Source organism: Oncorhynchus keta, chromosome 21 (assembly GCF_023373465.1).
Source record: "Oncorhynchus keta strain PuntledgeMale-10-30-2019 chromosome 21, Oket_V2, whole genome shotgun sequence".
Taxonomy (NCBI): domain Eukaryota; kingdom Metazoa; phylum Chordata; class Actinopteri; order Salmoniformes; family Salmonidae; genus Oncorhynchus; species Oncorhynchus keta.
The window spans coordinates 3,761,943-3,779,710 of record NC_068441.1 but is presented as its reverse complement, the minus strand read 5'-3'; the positions used below and the strand labels follow the sequence as shown (position 1 = coordinate 3,779,710).

The 17,768-nt window shown below is 42.1% G+C and overlaps 1 protein-coding gene across 5 annotated transcripts; it reads left to right on the top strand.

Annotated features, from left to right (window-relative positions):
* Nucleotides 1–417: 417 nt before the first annotated feature.
* Nucleotides 418–16,184, top strand: smpd2b (sphingomyelin phosphodiesterase 2b). 5 transcript variants are annotated; one of them, XM_035796221.2, is made up of 11 exons: nt 418–563; nt 3,110–3,261; nt 3,362–3,458; nt 8,933–9,009; nt 9,802–9,895; nt 10,007–10,096; nt 12,012–12,094; nt 12,185–12,317; nt 12,472–12,576; nt 12,748–12,922; nt 13,956–16,184. In XM_035796221.2, exons 2-11 carry the CDS (start codon nt 3,212–3,214, stop codon nt 14,378–14,380), a joined length of 1,329 nt encoding a protein of 442 aa, XP_035652114.1. In that variant the 5' UTR covers nt 418–563; nt 3,110–3,211; the 3' UTR covers nt 14,381–16,184. The 5 variants fall into 5 exon arrangements, with proteins under 5 accessions (XP_035652114.1, XP_035652111.1, XP_035652110.1 ...); XM_035796218.1 differs by lacking the exon at nt 418–563 and adding an exon at nt 1,549–1,817 and having other exon boundaries at nt 3,113–3,261; XM_035796217.2 differs by lacking the exon at nt 418–563 and adding an exon at nt 1,549–1,817.
* The last annotated feature ends 1,584 nt before the right edge of the window (nt 16,185–17,768 follow it).

Sequence of the window (17,768 nt, the reverse complement as noted above, 5' to 3'; positions counted from 1 at the left end):
TACCAAGTTCTCAGTAGTTTTGAACGTGGCGACAATGAGGGTCTCTTTTCATGGGGTCATCAGTAGTTACCACAGCCACCAAGTCATAAACCTTGCCCATTTCAACCATTTCTCTTCTTAAAATCGAATTTTATACCCAACCTTAACCGCACTGTTTATCTTATGACTAACCTTAAATTAAGCATATTTTTGTTCCATTAATGTTTACTTCGTGGCTGTGGTAACTAGTGGAAACATGCACAGGAAGCAATGATTTAAACTCCCAAAGAGTACCACAGTACAAGTCAAAATACCCATAAAACTGAGCAATCAAACAGGAAAATGGTTCTAATTGTTTTTCCCATAGGGGATGTCAGAAACACTTCAAATAAGAGCTGTGTTTGGTGTAGGCTTACCCTTGTGTGACGTTTTGATAACCATGTAAATATCTCAAGGACAAGGTGATTTTAAGCAATATATTTGCTTTGTTTACCCACAAAGAAATTAAAATTAGCTGCTAATGTGGCTATCAAAGAACTACAAATACCATAGTGATCTGGACGAGACTACCAAAGGAGGCAAAGGTAAGAATCTCTGGATTAACTATCTAATATTAGCTAAATGTAGTAATGAATAAATTAGCAATTGTGTGAACTGCAAGTTTTAAATTGACACAATACCTGTTTAGGGAAGGTTTCAGATGGATACAACGTGCAGGAGCTTTGTGGGATTTTTAGTCTTGCAATGATGTCTACTTTAATACTAAGTAGCAGTTTCGAATGTGAAAGTAAATAGAGCCGAATATGCAACCTTTATTTCACTAGGCAAGTCACTTATTTGAAGTGTTTCTTAAATCCCCTATGGGAAACATTTATGGTGGGAAAGGAATGAAACCATTTCCCGTTTGACCGCAGGGTTTTATGGGTATTATTGCACCGTCACTGTGGGGCTCTATTAGACAGTTTGGCAAGCATTATAATGTCAATATACTTTTGATACTCACCAAATATGAAGTTTCGCTGAGCAACTATCTTCATTTACTCCCGGTACAGCCAGTATGTACTTCCCAAAAAAATCGGAATAAAAACGTACAAGCAAACAAACAAATTCGTCTTCGGCACCAATGTATTGAGCTGTTGTAGACCTCCGACCTGTGCGTGGCAGTAATGAGGGATTTAGGCCTACATTGGCGGTGCCTAAAAGTCATTTTTTTGTAAATTTGTATTTATTTTGAGAAGATACACATCACACATTCTCGACATCTGTAACGCACAAATACTGTTGCAGGTTTCGTAATGCCTACGATGTTACGAGTGTACTGATATAAGTAGGACACTTGACATCACGACAGTTTTGAGAGAAAAAAAAACACTTTATATCGGAGTTGTTTCGAGATGGCCATGCATATTAATGACACGAGGCTAGTCGCGTAGCATCTCTCTCTCTCAATTGAATACTGGTGGTTGACGTCAACAGCCCTCATCGAATAATATTCCACCCAAAATTACAAGATTGAGATGTATCCACCAATCAAAAGAAAGGATAGGCGGTCGTCTAGAGAGCCCACAGTGCCGCCTTGTGGACGATGCCCATTGTTAGGGCGGAGAGACATGCATCTTGTCAGAATATTCATCATCTTTGGTGAAGCACAGCAGCGATGGGAAAACTGCCTTGGCTGGAAACAATCTGACAATTTGTCAGTAAATAATACAAAACCCAAAGTAAAGTATTATGACGAACAGGGTTGCAAAAGTATCACCCTGTTTTCTTGACCTGTCAGCACGCGACATGTGACCAATTGCAGCCACACGGAACTTGCTAGTAAGACTGCTTGTAAGGTTGGTAAATTCATTGAAACCATTGGCTATCTAGCTAAAATAAATGGCTAGCTTGATAACGTTGGATCATTGTTAAAGTTAACTCGCACCAAGTTGTCACCCATCTGCTCCATTTATGTAACTAATGTTAGCTAGCTAGAGTCTATAAACAGTTAACAGTAAGGGTCTGTTTCTGTGTCATGAAAGTCAAAGCCTGCTAGCTACATAAAGCACAACATAAAGCAAAGCATAGCTAATGTTGTGTTAGCTAGCCATGTTGATGGTGCACTAACTTCGATAGATTGTCTCCGGTTGTCATTGCAAACGAGCTGTAGTGGTGGTCAATTAGCCTGCTACGGGTAGCAATCGGGTCTCGAGACAGTCCTACTCCTCCCGGTATAACGATGTCTCTCGAGCTCTCTGGCGCCTAGCTAAGAATTTAACTCGTATTGTAAAACGTCTTCTCTTTTCAGCAATATATATTGCTATCTGGCGCCGAGGGGAGGCAGTTGGCTGTGTCTAACTTTAGGATCATTAACGTATGTTGCCTGCAAGGTTATCTGTTTTGAATGCATAGCTAACGTTAGCTAGTTACATTATTGCATGCGCAAATTGACAAATCAGGTACTTTGTGTGTTTGGTAACACATTTTTTTATTTATTTTTATTAACATTGGTTTCAATTCACTTAGGCCAATCATCACATATTAAAACATACATAAATTATGGGTATATACAACCAGTTTTGGATTCACCTGTTTGTATGGCCTACCTATTAAACAAATTAAATGCCTCCTTTAGGAATCTGTTTTTCTTTTTTTGACTATGGTAATGAGTATTGACACTGGGTTAAGCTTAGGCCCACCCTTTGTATTCAGTGGAAGGCCTCTCATTCTAACGTAACCCTCCTGGTCTTTTCACCGGCTGTCATTCCTCTGTCCTGTGTCAGTGTGTCTCCTATGTCAGCAGTGTGTTGGCTTAGGCTAGGTCAGTCTGCTATACCCCCCTGCAAGAGAGGAGACAGACAGTGAGTGTGGTGGCCCGCTGTGTTGTTGGACTGTGTGGGTTAATGATTGAGTGCTGCCAGGTATATTTACATAGCTGTTTTATTGAACTTCCGTGTAATGTTCTCTCCTCTCTCACATAGGATTGTGAGCATACAATAAAAGTTGCTTAGGCGGGCTATAAACACTTATCGAGCATTCAGCCTCAAAGTTGATACGCTCTGCTCTGTCAATATTTTGTCTTGTTGGAGTTCCAGTCATAGACCTCACTGCTGATTCTAACCAGGGATGTGTCGTTTTATCCACACAGCAGGGACTAACCTCAGCTGCCACACAGGGACTAGCCTAACCACACAGGCAGGCATTGACCACCGTTGAAGTCTGCCATCACTGTTCATTTATTCCTATAACCATGGCTGACAGCAACACCATCAGGCTCCGAGTCTTCTCCCTCAACTGCTGGTGAGTGCTGTTTTTAGTGTATGCACACTAAGCACATATTTTTTTGCACCGCACACATACTAGGGCTATAATGTTGTCTGTCTGTCCTTCCTGTTCTCAGGGGTATCCGTTACCTCAGCAAGCACTGTCGGGAGCGCTACGCCATGATCGGAGAGCTTTTGAGCAGAGAAGAGCACGATATTGTCCTGCTGCAAGAGGTTGGTGCACACTGGTCTGTTCTGCTCATATTTTGGTGAAGGAGGTCCACTGTGTTACACTCCATTCCACCACTCTCACAGCTGTCTCAGCTGTCTGGGCATTTTGCCAAAGCTGTGGAATTTTTCCACCCTTACATTCTACTATATATATATATATATATATATATATATATATATATATATATATACTGCTCAAAACAATAAAGGGAACACTAAAATAACACATCCTAGATCTGAATGAATGAAATATTATTATTAAAGACTTTTTTTCTTTACATAGTTGAGTGTGCTGACAACAAAATCACACAAATTATCAATGGAAATCAAATGTATCAACCCATGGAGGTCTGGATTTGGAGTCACACTCAACATTAAAGTGGAAAACCACACTACAGGCTGATCCAACTTTGATGTAATGTTCTTAAAACAAGTCAAAATGAGGCTCCGTAGTGTGTGTGGCCTCCACGTGCCTGTATGATCTCCCTACAACGCCTGGGCATGCTCCTGATGAGGTGGCGGATGGTCTCCTGAGGGATCTCCTCCCAGACCTGGACTAAAGTATCCGCAGACTGTCCAACTCCTGGACAGTCTGTGGTGCAATGTGGCGTTGGTGGATGGAGCGAGACATGATGTCCCAGATGTGCTCAATTGGATTCAGGTCTGGGGAACGGGTGGGCCAGTCCATAGCATCAATGCCTTCCTCTTGCAGGAACTGCTGACACACTCCAGCCACATGAGGTCTAGCATTGTCTTGCATTAGGAGGAACCCAGAGCCAACCGCACCAGCATATGGTCTCACAAGGGGTCTGCTGATCTCATCTCGGTACCTAATGGCAGTCAGGCTACCTCTGGCGTGCACATGGAGGGCTGTGCGGCCCCCCCAAATAAATGCCACCCCACACCATGACTGACCCACCGCCAAACCGGTCATGCTGGAGGATGTTGCAGGCAGCAGAACGTTCTCCACGGCGTCTCCAACTCTGTCACATGTGCTCGGTGTAAACCTGCTTTCATCTGTGAAGAGCACAGGGCGCCAGTGGCGAATTTGCCAATCTTGGTGTTCTCTGGCAAATGCCAAACATCCTGCACGGTGTTGGGCTGTAAGCACAACCCCCACCTGTGGATGCCGGGCCCTCATACCACCCTCATGGAGTCCGTTTCTGACCGTTTGAGTAGACACATGCACATTTGTGGCCTGCTGGAGGTCATTTTGCAGGGCTATGGCAGTGCTCCTCCTGCTCCTCCTTGCACAAAGGCGGAGGTAGCGGTACTGCTGCTGGGTTGTTGCATTCCTACGGCCTCCTCCACGTATGCTGATGTACTGGCCTGTCTCCTGGTAGCACCTCCGTGCTCTGGACACTACGCTGACAGACACAGCAAACCTTCTTGCCACAGCTCGCATTGATGTGTCATCCTGGATGAGCTGCACTACCTGAGCCACTTGTGTGGGTTGTAGACTCCGTCTCATGCTACCACTAGAGTGAAAGTACCGCCAGCATTCAAAAGTGACCAAAACATCAGCCAGGAAGCATAGGAACTGAGAAGTGGTCTGTGGTCACCACCTGAAGAACCACTCCTTTATTGGGGGTGTCTTGCTAATTGCCTATAATTTCCACCTGTTGGCTATTCCATTTGCACAACAGCATGTGAAATTTATTGTCAATCCGTGTTGCTTCCTAAGTGGACAGTTTGATTTCACAGAAGTGTGATTGACTTGGAGTTACATTGTGTTGTTTCAGTGTTCCCTTTTATTTTTTTGAGCTGTGTGTGTGTGTGTGTGTTAGTTGAAGTCGGAAGTTTACATACACCTTAGCCAAATATATTTAAATTACATTTTTCAAAATTCCTGACATTTAATCCTAGTTTAAAATCCCTGTCTTAGGTCAGTTAGGATCACCACTTTTATTTTAAGAATGTGAAACATCAGAATAATAGTTGAGAGAATAATTTATTTCAGCTTTTCTTTCATCACATTCCCGGTGGGTCAGAAGTTTACATACACTCAATTCGTATTTGGTAGCATTGCCTTTAAATTGTTTATCTTGGGTCAAATGTTTTGGGTAGCCTTCCACAAGCTTCCCACAACAAGTTGGGTGAATTTGGGCCATTCCTCCTGACAGAGCTGGTGAATCTGAGTCAGGTTTGTAGGCCTCCTTGCTCGCACACGCTTTTTTAGTTCTGCCCACAAATTTTCTATTCGATTCAGGTCAGGGCTTTGTGATGGCAACTCCAATACCTTGACTTTGTTTTCCTTAATCCATTTTGCCACCACTTTGGAAGTATGCTTGGGGTCATTGTCCATTTGGCAGACCCATTTGCGACCAAGTTTTAACTTTCTGACTGATGTCTTGAGATTTTCCTTCAATATATCCACATACATTTCCTTCTCATGATGCCATGTATTTTGTGAAGTGCACCAGTCCCTCCTGCAGCAAAGCACCCCCACAACATGATGCTGCCACCCCCACAACATGATGCTGCCACCCCGTGGTTGGGATGGTGTTCTTTGGCTTGCAAGCGTCCCCCTTTTTCCTCCAAACATAACGATGGTCATTATGGACAAAGAGTTCTATTTTTGTTTCATCAGACCATAGGACCTTTCTCCAAAAAGTATGATATTTGTCCCCATGTGCAGTTGCAAACCGTAGTCTGGCTTTTTTATGGTGGTTTTGGGGCAGTGGCTTCTTCCTTGCTGAGCGGTATATGTCGATATAGGACTTGTTTTACTGTGGATATAGATACTTTTGTACCTGTTTCCTCCAGCATCTTCACAATGTCCTTTGCTGTTGTTCTGGGATTGATTTTCGATTTTCGCACCAAAGTATGTCCATCTCTAGGAGACAGAACGTGTCTCCTTCCTGAGTGGTATTGCGGCTGCGTGGTCCCATGGTGTTTATACTTGCGTACCATTGTTTGTACAGATGAACGTGGCACCTTCAGGCATTTGGAACTTGCTCCCAGGGGTGGACCAGACTTGTGGAGGTCTACAATTGTCTTTCTGAAGTCTTGGCTGATTTCTTTTGAATTTCCCATGATGTCAAGCAAAGAGGCACTGTATTTGAAGGTAGGCCTTGAAATACATCCACAGGTACACAGATTGTACGTTTTCTTTGGAGAAATGTCCTCTGGTCTGAGAAAATAACTGTTTGGCCATAATGACCATCGTTATGTTTGGAGGAAAAAGGGGGGCGCTTTCAAGCCGGAGAACACCATCCCAACAGTGAAGCACGATGGTTTCAGCATCATGTTGTGGGCGTGCTTTGCTGCAGGAGGGACTGGTGCACTTCACAAAATACATGGCATCGTGAGGCAGGAAAATTAAGTGGATATATTGAAGCAACATCTCAAGACATCAGTCAGGAAGTTATAGCTTTGTCGCAAATGGGTCTTCCAAATGGACAATGACCTCAAGCATACTTCCAAAGTTGTGGCAAAATGGCTTAAGGACAACAAAATCAAAGTATTGGAGTGGCCATCACAAAGCCCTGACCTCAATCCTATAGAAAATTTGTAGGCAGAACTGAAAAAGTGTGTGTGAGCAAGGAGGCCCACAAACCTGACTGTTAAACCAGCTCTGTCAGGAGGAATGGGCCAAAATTCACCCAACTTATTGTGGGAAGCTTGTGGAAGGCTGACCCAAGTTAAACAAATTAAAGGCAATGCTACCAAATACTAATTGAGTGACTGTACTCTTCAAGTACAGCATGTAAACCCATTGGGAATATGATGAAAGAAATAAAAGCTGAAATAAATCATTCTATCTACTTTTATTCTGACTTTTCACATACTTAAAGTGGTCATCCTAACTGACCGAAGACAGGGAATTTTTTGACTAGGATTTAAATGTCAGAAATTGTGAAACATTTAAACTCCGTTTATTTGGCTAAGGTATTTGTAAACGTCTGAGTTAAACTGTGTGTGTATATATACGCCACAAAGTTGTCCCTATCTATTGAACAAGCTTTTCAACACTTGTCTTGATGCAATTCATTAGCATGGTGTGAAGCCTTCGCTAACTGAGCGCTTGTTATTCAATATCTTCAAGTACAGTGCCTTCAGAAAGTGTTCAGTCACCTTGACGTTTTCCATATTTAGTTGTGTTTCAGCTTGCATTTAAAAATTAGTACATTTAGATTTAGTTTGTCATTGGCCTACACAATACCCCATAATGTCAGTGGAATTGTTTTTCCAAATTCATAAAAAAAAAGCGGATGTTTCTTGAGTCATTAAGTATTCAAACCCTTTGTTATGGCAAGCCTAAATAAGTTCAGGAGTAACCATTTGCTTAACAATACTAGTGTTTAACATCTCTGTACCCTTATCCGTAAGGTCCCGGAGTCAAGAAGTGATTTTCAACCACAAAGACCAGGGAGGTTTTACAATGCCTCGCAAAGAAGGGCACCTATTGGTAGATTGGTGTCAAATAAAAAGCGGACATTGAATGCCCCTTTGAGCATGGTAAAGTTATTATAACACTTTGGATGGTGTATCAATACACCCAGCCACTGGAGAGGAAGGAAACCGCTCAGGGATTTCACCACGAGGCCAACAGTTACAGAGTTTAATGGCTGTGATAGGAGAAAACTGAGGATGGATCAGCAACATTGTAATTACTCCACAATACCAACCTAATTGACAGTGAAAAGGATACCTGTACAGAATAAATCCAAATATTCCAAAATATGCATCCTGTTTGCAACAAGGCACTAAAGTAATACTGCAAAAAATGTGGCAAAGTAATTTGTCCTGAATACATGGTGTTATGTTTGGGGCAAATATAACACATTACTGAGTACCACTCTCCATATTTATAAGCATAGTGGGGGCAGCATTATATTATGAGTATGCTTGTCATCGTTAAGGACTGGGGAGTTTTTCAGGATAAAAAATTAACGTAATAGAGCTAAGCACAGGAAAATACTAGATGAACACATGGTTCAGTCTACTTTTCACCAGACACTGGGAGATAAATTCTCCTTTCATCAGCAAGACAGTAACCTAAAACATATGGTCAAATCTGCACTAAAGTTGCTTACCAAATAGACAGTGAATGTGGCTGAGTTACAGTTGTAACTTAATTCTGCTTGAAAATCTATGACAAGACATACAAATGGGTGTCTAGCAATGATCAACAACCAATTTGACAGAGCTTGAAGAATAATGGGCAAGTATTGTAAATTCCAGGTGTGGGAAGCTCTTAGATGCTTACCCAGAAAGACTCACAGCTGTAATCACTGCCAAATGTGATTCTAACATGTATTCACTAAGGGGTGTGAATGAGATTTAATTTTCAATAAACATTTCTAAAAACACGTTTTCACTTTATCATTATGGGGTATTATGAGAATAAAAAGCCATTTTAATTAATGTTTTATTCAGGCTGTAACACAACAAAATGTGGAGTAAGTCAAAGGGTATGAATGCTTTCTGAAGGCACTGTGTGTTCTCAATGTTCCCCTGGGTTTATTCTTCAGGTCTGGAGTGAAAAAGACTTCCTCTGCTTGAAAAGGAAACTTTCCTCTACCCATCCGCACTCTCATTACTTCAAAAGGTACAATTAGAAATCTGGTTCAATCTGTTGGTGTTGCTGGCCCTATAGGACCTCCATGTAGTTAGTTTTCCTCGTAATCCCTTCATCAACTCTCAGAACATATATGGAAAATATTTTACATCTGACTCCCATGATTTCACCCAGTTTCTCAATCAACCCTTTCTTTAAGGACTTCATTTAATGGGAACACAGCAAACACACAGTGATCCCTATGCTCTGTATCGTATACTGCGTTTTCATGTCAACCACACTGTTAATTTGGTAGAGTTATTTTTTCAGAGAATGACCTCAAAGCAGGAAGATTAGCGAGCTATTGCACAATGGAATTTCGCCAAGTTAAGCTTAATACTTGCTTGACCTCCCATACCAAGGCACAGGGTTGAGATTAGTTCAAAAGCCTTGCTTTTTTCTAATCCTCTCAGTAATTCACTAAAAGAGTGGAGGAGATATTTAAGTCTGCAGATTTGAGTGAGTTGGTTCTTACATTTTTAGTCAGAGGTCGCATACACTTTTCAGCGTATATACTTTATCTGGACTGGTGTAGTTTGCAGTCTTATCATGTCTAACAGTATGCAGCTTTTAGACGTAAGAGAAACAGGACTAAACACTTTACTTGAACAGTAGGACTTCAAAACCCATGCCTAACACATTCATAAGCAGTGCATAGGTATGAGTGTGTTATAAAGTCCTTCTGTATGTAGCCTGCCCTTAAAGTAAAGTGTGACCAAACACACTCTAGTAACATGTGGTAGCCTACACATGTATCTTAATGTTGTGTTTGTGTGTCCACAGTGGAGTCATAGGCAGTGGAATGGCCACGTTCTCCAGACATAGAATCCATGACGCATTTCTCTACCGCTATTCGTTAAACGGCTACCCATACATGGTAAGTCATCTAGTCCTCAGACATTTGTGTGTACAGTATGGTGAGTTTGTCTTTGGTAGGTAGTCGGGCATTCTCTTCAGTCCTCACTATGTATCCTGTCCTCTGTTCCAGGCCCACCATGGAGACTGGTTTGGAGGCAAGGCTGTGGGGATGGTCATATTAAACATAGGCAGACTGGCAGCACACGTCTACGTCACACATGTAAGTGTTTCTATCCAGACTTCTCATCCACACCTGGGAATAAGACGATGGTGCCCTGATCCAAGGGCAGTTTAGTTAATTTCTCCATAATGGTTTAAAGGGAAATCTGTAGTTGCTACATACATTTTTTTTTTTTTTAAGAAAATGACTGCATTTGGAAAGTATTCAGACCCTTTGACGTTTTCCACCATTTTATTACATTACAGCCTTATTCTAAAAATGGATTAAATACATTTTCCCTCATCAATCTATACACCATAATGACAAAATGGATTAAAAAACAGAAATACCTTATTTACATAAATATTCATACCCTATGCTATGAGACTTGAAATTGAGCTGAGGTGCATCCTGTTACCATTGATCATCCTTGATGTATCTACAACATGATTGGAGTCCACCTGTGGTAAATTCAATTGATTGGGCATGTTTTGGAAAGAAACACAGCTGTCTATAGAAAGTCCTGCAGTTGACAGTGCATGTCAGAGCAAAAAACAAGCCATGAGGTTGAAGGAATTAACCGTGAGATCTGAGGCACGATTGTGTCGAGGCACAGATCTGGTGACAGGTACCAAAAAAATGTCTGCAGCATTGAAGGTCCCCAAGAACACAGTGGCCTCCATCATTCTTAAATGGAAGGAGTTTGGAACCACCAAGATCTTTCCTAGAGCTGGCTGCCCAGCCAAACTGAGCAATCGGGGGAGAAAGGACTTGGTCAGGGAGGTGACCAAGAACCCGATGGTCACTCTGACAGATCTCCAGAGTTCCTCTGGAGATGGTTGTCCTTGTCCTGAAGCCACTCCTCAGTAAAAGGCACATGACAGCCCTCTTGGAGTTTGCCAAAAGTCACCTAAAGGACTCGGACCATGAGAAACAAGATTCTCTGGTCTAATGAAACCAAGATTGAACTATTTGGCGTCACGTCTAGAGAGAACCTGGCACAATCCCTATGGGGAAGCATGGTGGTGGCAGCATCATGCTGTGGGGATGTTGTTGGGACACTAGTCATGTTCGAGGGAAAGATGAATGGAGCAAAGTGCAGAGAGATCCTTGATGAAAACCTGCTCCAGAGTGCTCAGGATCTCAGACATGGGAGAAGGGTCACCTTCCAACAGGACAACGACTCTAAGCGCACAGCCAAGACAAAGCAGGAGTGACTTCGGGACAAGTCTCAATGTCCTTGAGTGGCCCAGTCAGAGCCCAGACTAGAACCCGATCAAACATCTCTGGAGAGACCTGAAAATAGCTGTGCAGCAACGCTCCCCATCCAACCTGACAGAGCTTGAGTCGATCTGCAGAGAAAAATGGGAGAAACTCCCTAAATACACTTGTGCCAAGCGCTTAGCGTCATACCCAAGAAGACTCAATTCTGTAATCGCTGCCAGTGGTTCTTCAACAAAGTACAGAGTAAAAGGTATGAATACTTATGTAAATGTGATAAACTAGCAAACATTTAAAAAATAACGTTTTTGCTTTATTATGGGGTGTTGTGTATAGATTGAGGGGGGGGTAAACAATATAATCAACTTTAGAATAAGGCTATAACGTAACAAAATGTCAAGGGGTCTGAATACTTTCCAAATATACTTTACATGACTCATGAGCTTAGTTCAACTGTAGTATCCTATCAGAACCCAAAATATATATGCTTTTTCAAATCAAATGTATTAGTCACATACACATGGTTAGCACTGTCAATGAATTTGAGAGTGCTTACATTTCTCCAAACCCATCCCTCAGCAGTGGTGGGGAGTCCGCTTAGTTGTTTGATCTGCGGAGTGCCCTTTTAAGGTTAGGATTTTGGGGAGTTTGCTGATCCTGGATCTGTGCCTAGGGGTAACTTCTACCTGAAGCAGACATGCATATGAGATGTATCTATTGCTAATGTGGTGTCCTCTTCCTGTGTGTTGTCCAGCTGCATGCAGAGTACTGCAGGGAGAAAGACTCCTACTTACCTCATAGAGTGGTACAGGCCTGGGAGCTGCAGCAGTTTATTCGGTAAGGAGGCTAACACTCAATGCACACTGCCTCTTGCCATCTTAATTTCGGTGCCATTTTAATGGGTGTTATTCTGATCTATTCTGTTAGTCATACCTCCAGTGGAGCAGACCTGGTGATTTTGGCCGGAGATCTGAACCTGCATCCCCAGGACCTTGGCAACCGGTTGCTACGGACATACACTGGCCTCCGGGACAGTTACACAGAGACTGCTAAGTTTGATGTATGATGATCAGTCCAGTGTCATTCTTTTTTTCATTTGAAATCGAACTGAAATATCTTGCAGAGGAGAGATTGATTGTTTTATTAGTTGCGGACATGCCTCTAATGCTTTATTAAAATGAACTGAAAAGCTTTTAATCATCTTTTCTCTGTAGGGCTGTGAGGACGGCATCACTCTTATAGCAGATAACCCTTTCATCAATCCCAAAGAGCTCTGCCCCTTTGAGAAGGGCATCAGAATAGATTACATCCTCTACAAGGTGACAGTGGGAAGGATTGTTGGATATCTGGCTTTTGTTGTAGTTTCTAACAGTCTGCCAATATGTACTGGATGTTAAATGTGCCTACTTATTATAAAATATACATCGAAGAGACATTGATCATTGTATTGATGGTACATCTTGTACACTAAAATGTGTTGTCATTCCTAGGGGTCAGGAAGAGTGTCCATCCAGTGTGAGTCTCTGTCAACCACCAAGGGTTCTGTCCCTGACCATCCCTTCCCTTACTCTGACCACGAGGCCCTTAGCGCAGACCTGCAGCTGCAGACTCTGACCCCACAGGCAGGAGGAGATGAGACCAGAGGTGAGCAGGACTGTGCTGCAGGTACTCATTCTAAGCCTAGATGTGGTTCACAATGATTTGAAGTGTAACGCTTTGTTAAAGGAATTACTTTCCAATATGTTCATTAACCAATTAAATTATAACAAAGCAAAACACTTTGTCCGTTTCTAAGAATTTGTAAGGTTCTTATTTGCATAAAATAATGTTGGTTGGATCTAGTCACCATTCCTGTCAACCTGGGGTGTATACCGGCCTGTTATAGAGCCCCAATGTCAGGGGACAGGACTTTATTGTACGGGACCACGGCCCGCCCGTGCACGGTTCTCGGCTTGTTACCTTAAGATGACCGGGACAGATATTTAGATCCGGCTTCGAAGGACCAAATGTTAGATTAATTTAGTTCATATGTGTTCATTAATCAATTCAATTAAAATTCTCTGTCCATTTCTAAGAATTTGTAAGGTTCTTATTTGCCTAAAAATGGACAGAGACCAGCCATCAAAATTAATCAATAGTGTTTATTCTCGAGAGCTCTACCCATCATTTCATGTACATTGGTTTATATACCTCTCATTTTGTCATAAATGTCCCTCTGCCTCTAAGACAATGACAAAGCTGCTTTTCAATTCCATTCCAACACATACATATTGCTTAACATATGCTACCACATGTTACACAATCTACTGCAAGCCCAACGGTTTCTCCCCTCCCTGGTTGGGGACCAGACATCCTTCCTGTTGTTAGTTTCACTGTGATCACAAGTTGTCTGTTAACCCTTCCTCTTGGCCTATGTACAAACATTTGTCAGCATATAAATCTGTATGTTATAACTCTACGCCAAATGTATACATTATTTAGTCATTATTGATAGAAATCCTTCAACATATTGGCTTTGTCGGCAGGATGAGGGACATTTTAATTGATTAATGAATACATATGAACTAAATTCATCTAACACTCTTACAGGTTTTTAATATTGTTATTATGACTCTTAAAGCTGATGTATGCATTTTGTCAGTAATCTTCCAAATGTGATGGCCTAGGATTTGACTTGCTATTTCTCTTCTTACCTCAGGTAAGCTGGCTGAGCTGGTGGACATTGTGACGGAGGCCCGTACTGAGGTGAAGGTGGGCCTGTACTGTGCTGAGAGGATGCGCTACACGGCAGCTCGTACCGGGGTGATGGGCATGGCCCTGCTGCTGTTGGAGCTGGCCATCGCTGCTGTTCCCTGGCTAGCCCTGAGAGCTGACCAGCCCTTCCCCCGGGCCTCCTTTTACCTATTGGGGGTGCTGTGCTTTGCCATCCTGATCACCACCTTCCTGCTCTACATCTTCTACTCCATGGAGGTGAAGGCTCTACAGGGGGCAGAGGACCAGATGAGGCTGGCTGTGGGGAGCCTCCAGGAAAGGCTGAGGGGATTCCCCCTTGCCCAACCTCTGAACCGCCTCTGTAGGCCACTGGAAGGACAGGACCCCTGCCCTCTGGAGCCAGAGGAATAGAGGCAGGAGGAGGGTGGGGGTATAAAATGAACTGTGAGGAACTGATCTTAAAGATGGAATCTGCTGTAGGGGAAATAATGCCCCATGGCTGTTTTTGTTGATGAAGCAGCGGTGGGGAGCGTCGAGGATTAAGATCAAATAAATGACAGTACATATGCAGCTGTTCTATCACTTAGTGAATGATGTCCGATGGGGGGAAAGTGTTTGCAGTTACTTATTTGCTGTTGTAATATTGCAAACGGACGTGGAAGTTTGACCTTTAAGGATACCAGCTTTAAAGAGGTCCTGGGACTGTCTGCATCGACTGAATGTACTTTATGCTATTGAGGATTCACTGCAGTAGAAGCATGCAGCATAAGGTTTGACTTAATGACTTGAACCAGAAGAAAAGGACATTTCTTGAAGTGGTTTTGCTCATGTGCTTAGCTGCTATGTTTTGTTTAGTTTGAACTTTGTCCATCTGTAAATTCCACTCGGCGATCTTTGGATTGCTTACTTACTCATCTTCATTCTCGAACAATGACAGCTTCTCGTGACAATTGGCCATGAGACAATCAGGTGATAAACACATTCTTAACGTACATCTTTCCTATAGTCCAGACTTGAGGATTGCATTGGCACTAGGAGGTTCCTCAGGTCTGGCTTGCATTCCACCACTCAGGGTCTTGGTGGGACCAATTCTTTCCTCTGTTTCATGACTTCCTTTTACAGTGTATAGCAGCTTAGAGCCTCTTTAGCACAACTCGGGGACGATGTATGACGTCAGCTTTTAGTTGGAGCCATGTTTTGTTCAGTTGTTGTGAATGTTACACTAAGTTCCAAATTGACCCCCCCCTAGCCCTTACACCCTAGGCACTCCTGGAGATCTGAAAGGCTTGGATAGGTGGATGCATTGCTGTCGTAGCTTTGTCTACTGATTGGATGGGTGGAACTATTACCATATTGCTTCCACCTATCAAAATCCTCTCTGATCAGCAGGAGTGTCTAAGGAGTAGTCTTAAGGATCCATTTGGAATTCAGCATCCGAGTGCCCTTCAGGACAAGAGCTCCTGTGACATGGCCAGTTTCAAATGGACTGTGGGGCGACAAAGCACAGTTCCCCCTCTTGAGCTGAACATTAGGCTTTTATTTCGTAGACGTGTTGGGAGGAGATGATCAGATCTCTTGAGCGTTGGCTGCACTGTCCCAAAGAGAGAGATTTGAACGCATTCGCTTGTCTTGTTTAGTGTTTTTAGAAACTGTTGATTTTAATCATAGTCATTTGCTCTAATGATTTTTATTTATGATGTTAACAAATAATTTTGTTAACCAATCAAGGCACACTTGTAAAGAGTCATTTAGAGTTGAGAAGATCAAGTTGTTTGGGTACCTGCACGTGATTAGCAAGATAAAGCTTTTAATGTACCTACCTTGTAATTGAATGTACTGTAAAACGAAGGCCAGTGCAACCATTGCTGCATATGCAGAGATTGTCAATTTAAAAGCACAGAACTGTAACCCTGTCCTGCTTCTTTCAGGGGTTCAGTTTAGTGCAATTAATGATGGGAAAAGACTGAATCATTTGTTTTTTTTAATATTACACATAGATACATTCAATTATCATCACAAATGTGGGCTAGTTAAATGTATCTTGTCACTCCTTTGAATCATCTTGTTTAAAATGGAACTCTAGCTAGTATTGTGTAGTTACTAACAATCCATGGTAACATTTCAGGCAGTATTCAATCCACTTGATTATATGGATTGTTATTGACAATTTGAAGGACATGATTGTAAAGTAAATAATAAACAGTCTATACTAATATTTGGATTTATGTGAACTGTGTTTGTTATAGTGTGATTACTTCTTAGGATCTGCAAATTAATGACTCTACTTTATTTAAAAAAAAAAAAACATTTTGTCATTTCAGCAGATACTCTTATCCAAAATGACTTACAGTAGTGAGTGCATGTACTTTTTCAGACTGATCCCCCATGGGAATTGAGCCCACAACCCTGGTGTTGCAAGTGCCGTGCTCTGCCAACTGAGCCACACGGGAATCAACACTCAATGACGCTGCAGCTTTGGAAGAGCCTACAGTCTTTCAGACATTCTGTTCATATCATCTGCTAAGCTTAGTTAGTAACTTAATCGGTAGAGCATGGCGCTTGCAACACCAATGGTTGTGGGTTCGATTCCAGTCACAGTGCACCATTCACTTTGGAGTCTTGCGGTATAAAGATATCTCCATTTCGTTGTGGTTCTAATTGACCTGTTTTACCACCAGAGGGCAATGTTGCACATGTAGCAGATACTAACCACCTGAGGATGGCAATACAATTCTAATGGCAAACCAAACAAATAGACAGGCAAGATAAGGTGACCCATGTGATATACCTTTCAAAGATTAACCATGTGATGTCTCCCATCTGTGGTATAGTCTTTGCTGGAAATGCAAACACTTACACACAAAGATCTTCAACTTGAAAATAAATAATGTATTTTGAAATATGGAGCTTTAGTATTATTTACTTACCATATATAGGTATTGTTTCTTTGTGTACACTGGCATTTTGGTTTATTACAAGGTAATAATCATAGAGCCGACCACTGACTTTTGGAAACTACAAACCGTAAGTGTGCATAGATAGTATGATTGAAGGATAGAAGTGCTGTTACTTCAACACAAAAGTTCAACTCTGCTCTAATGAGTCATTTAACATGTCTGAACATCAACACCTAATTCCATTTTAGGGTTTCCTGAGAAGTGGGAAATGAATGCTTGGTGCAGATTGCCAGGTTTAGTTTGGCCACCACCCATAGCAATAACTGCCCTAGGGCGCCAAGCTGTGCCCATGGGTGTGGTGCTGCTTTGTTTTGTCTACACCAGAGCATTTGGCCAGTGAAGAGGAGTTGCCTGGCCTAACAGCATACAATCTGACAATTGAAATGGGTATTTTCCCAGGGTATTCTCACGGGCTTTGTTCTTCAAAATAGGTTATGTTTGATCAACTGTCATAAAGAGATAAGAATCATTAGACAAATAGGTTCACCATATTCAATATCACATTTGGGAGTGTTTTTTATATTTATTTTTTACAAAAGACTCCGTGAAGGCTTATATCCAATGTAATTAATGTCAATTTAATTCCTCCAGAGTCTGGCCTTTGCTCTCACACGTTCCTCATATAAAATCAGATTGTCGATCACACCTAGCTTTGCCTATCTCACTTTGTTAGAAATGTGTCACCGTCTTGAGCGATATTGAATAAGGCGGTACAGAACGATCTATTCATGATCATCTTGAGGGTCAAAGGGGGTGAAGAGTAGTCACAGTGCAGAAAGGTGTGAAGAGCATAATTATTCATTCCACCAACTCTCGACCTTGCTCTGGGTCTGGTCTTGGGT

Excerpts from the sequence above, each read along its gene's own strand:
- smpd2b (XM_035796221.2), top strand. The coding sequence starts at position 3,212 with ATGGCTGACAGCAACACCATCAGGCTCCGAGTCTTCTCCCTCAACTGC. Across the intron at positions 3,459-8,932 it reads ATATTGTCCTGCTGCAAGAG|GTCTGGAGTGAAAAAGACTT; the intron begins GTTGGTGCACAC and ends TTTATTCTTCAG. Across the intron at positions 12,318-12,471 it reads CAGAGACTGCTAAGTTTGAT|GGCTGTGAGGACGGCATCAC; the intron begins GTATGATGATCA and ends TTTTCTCTGTAG.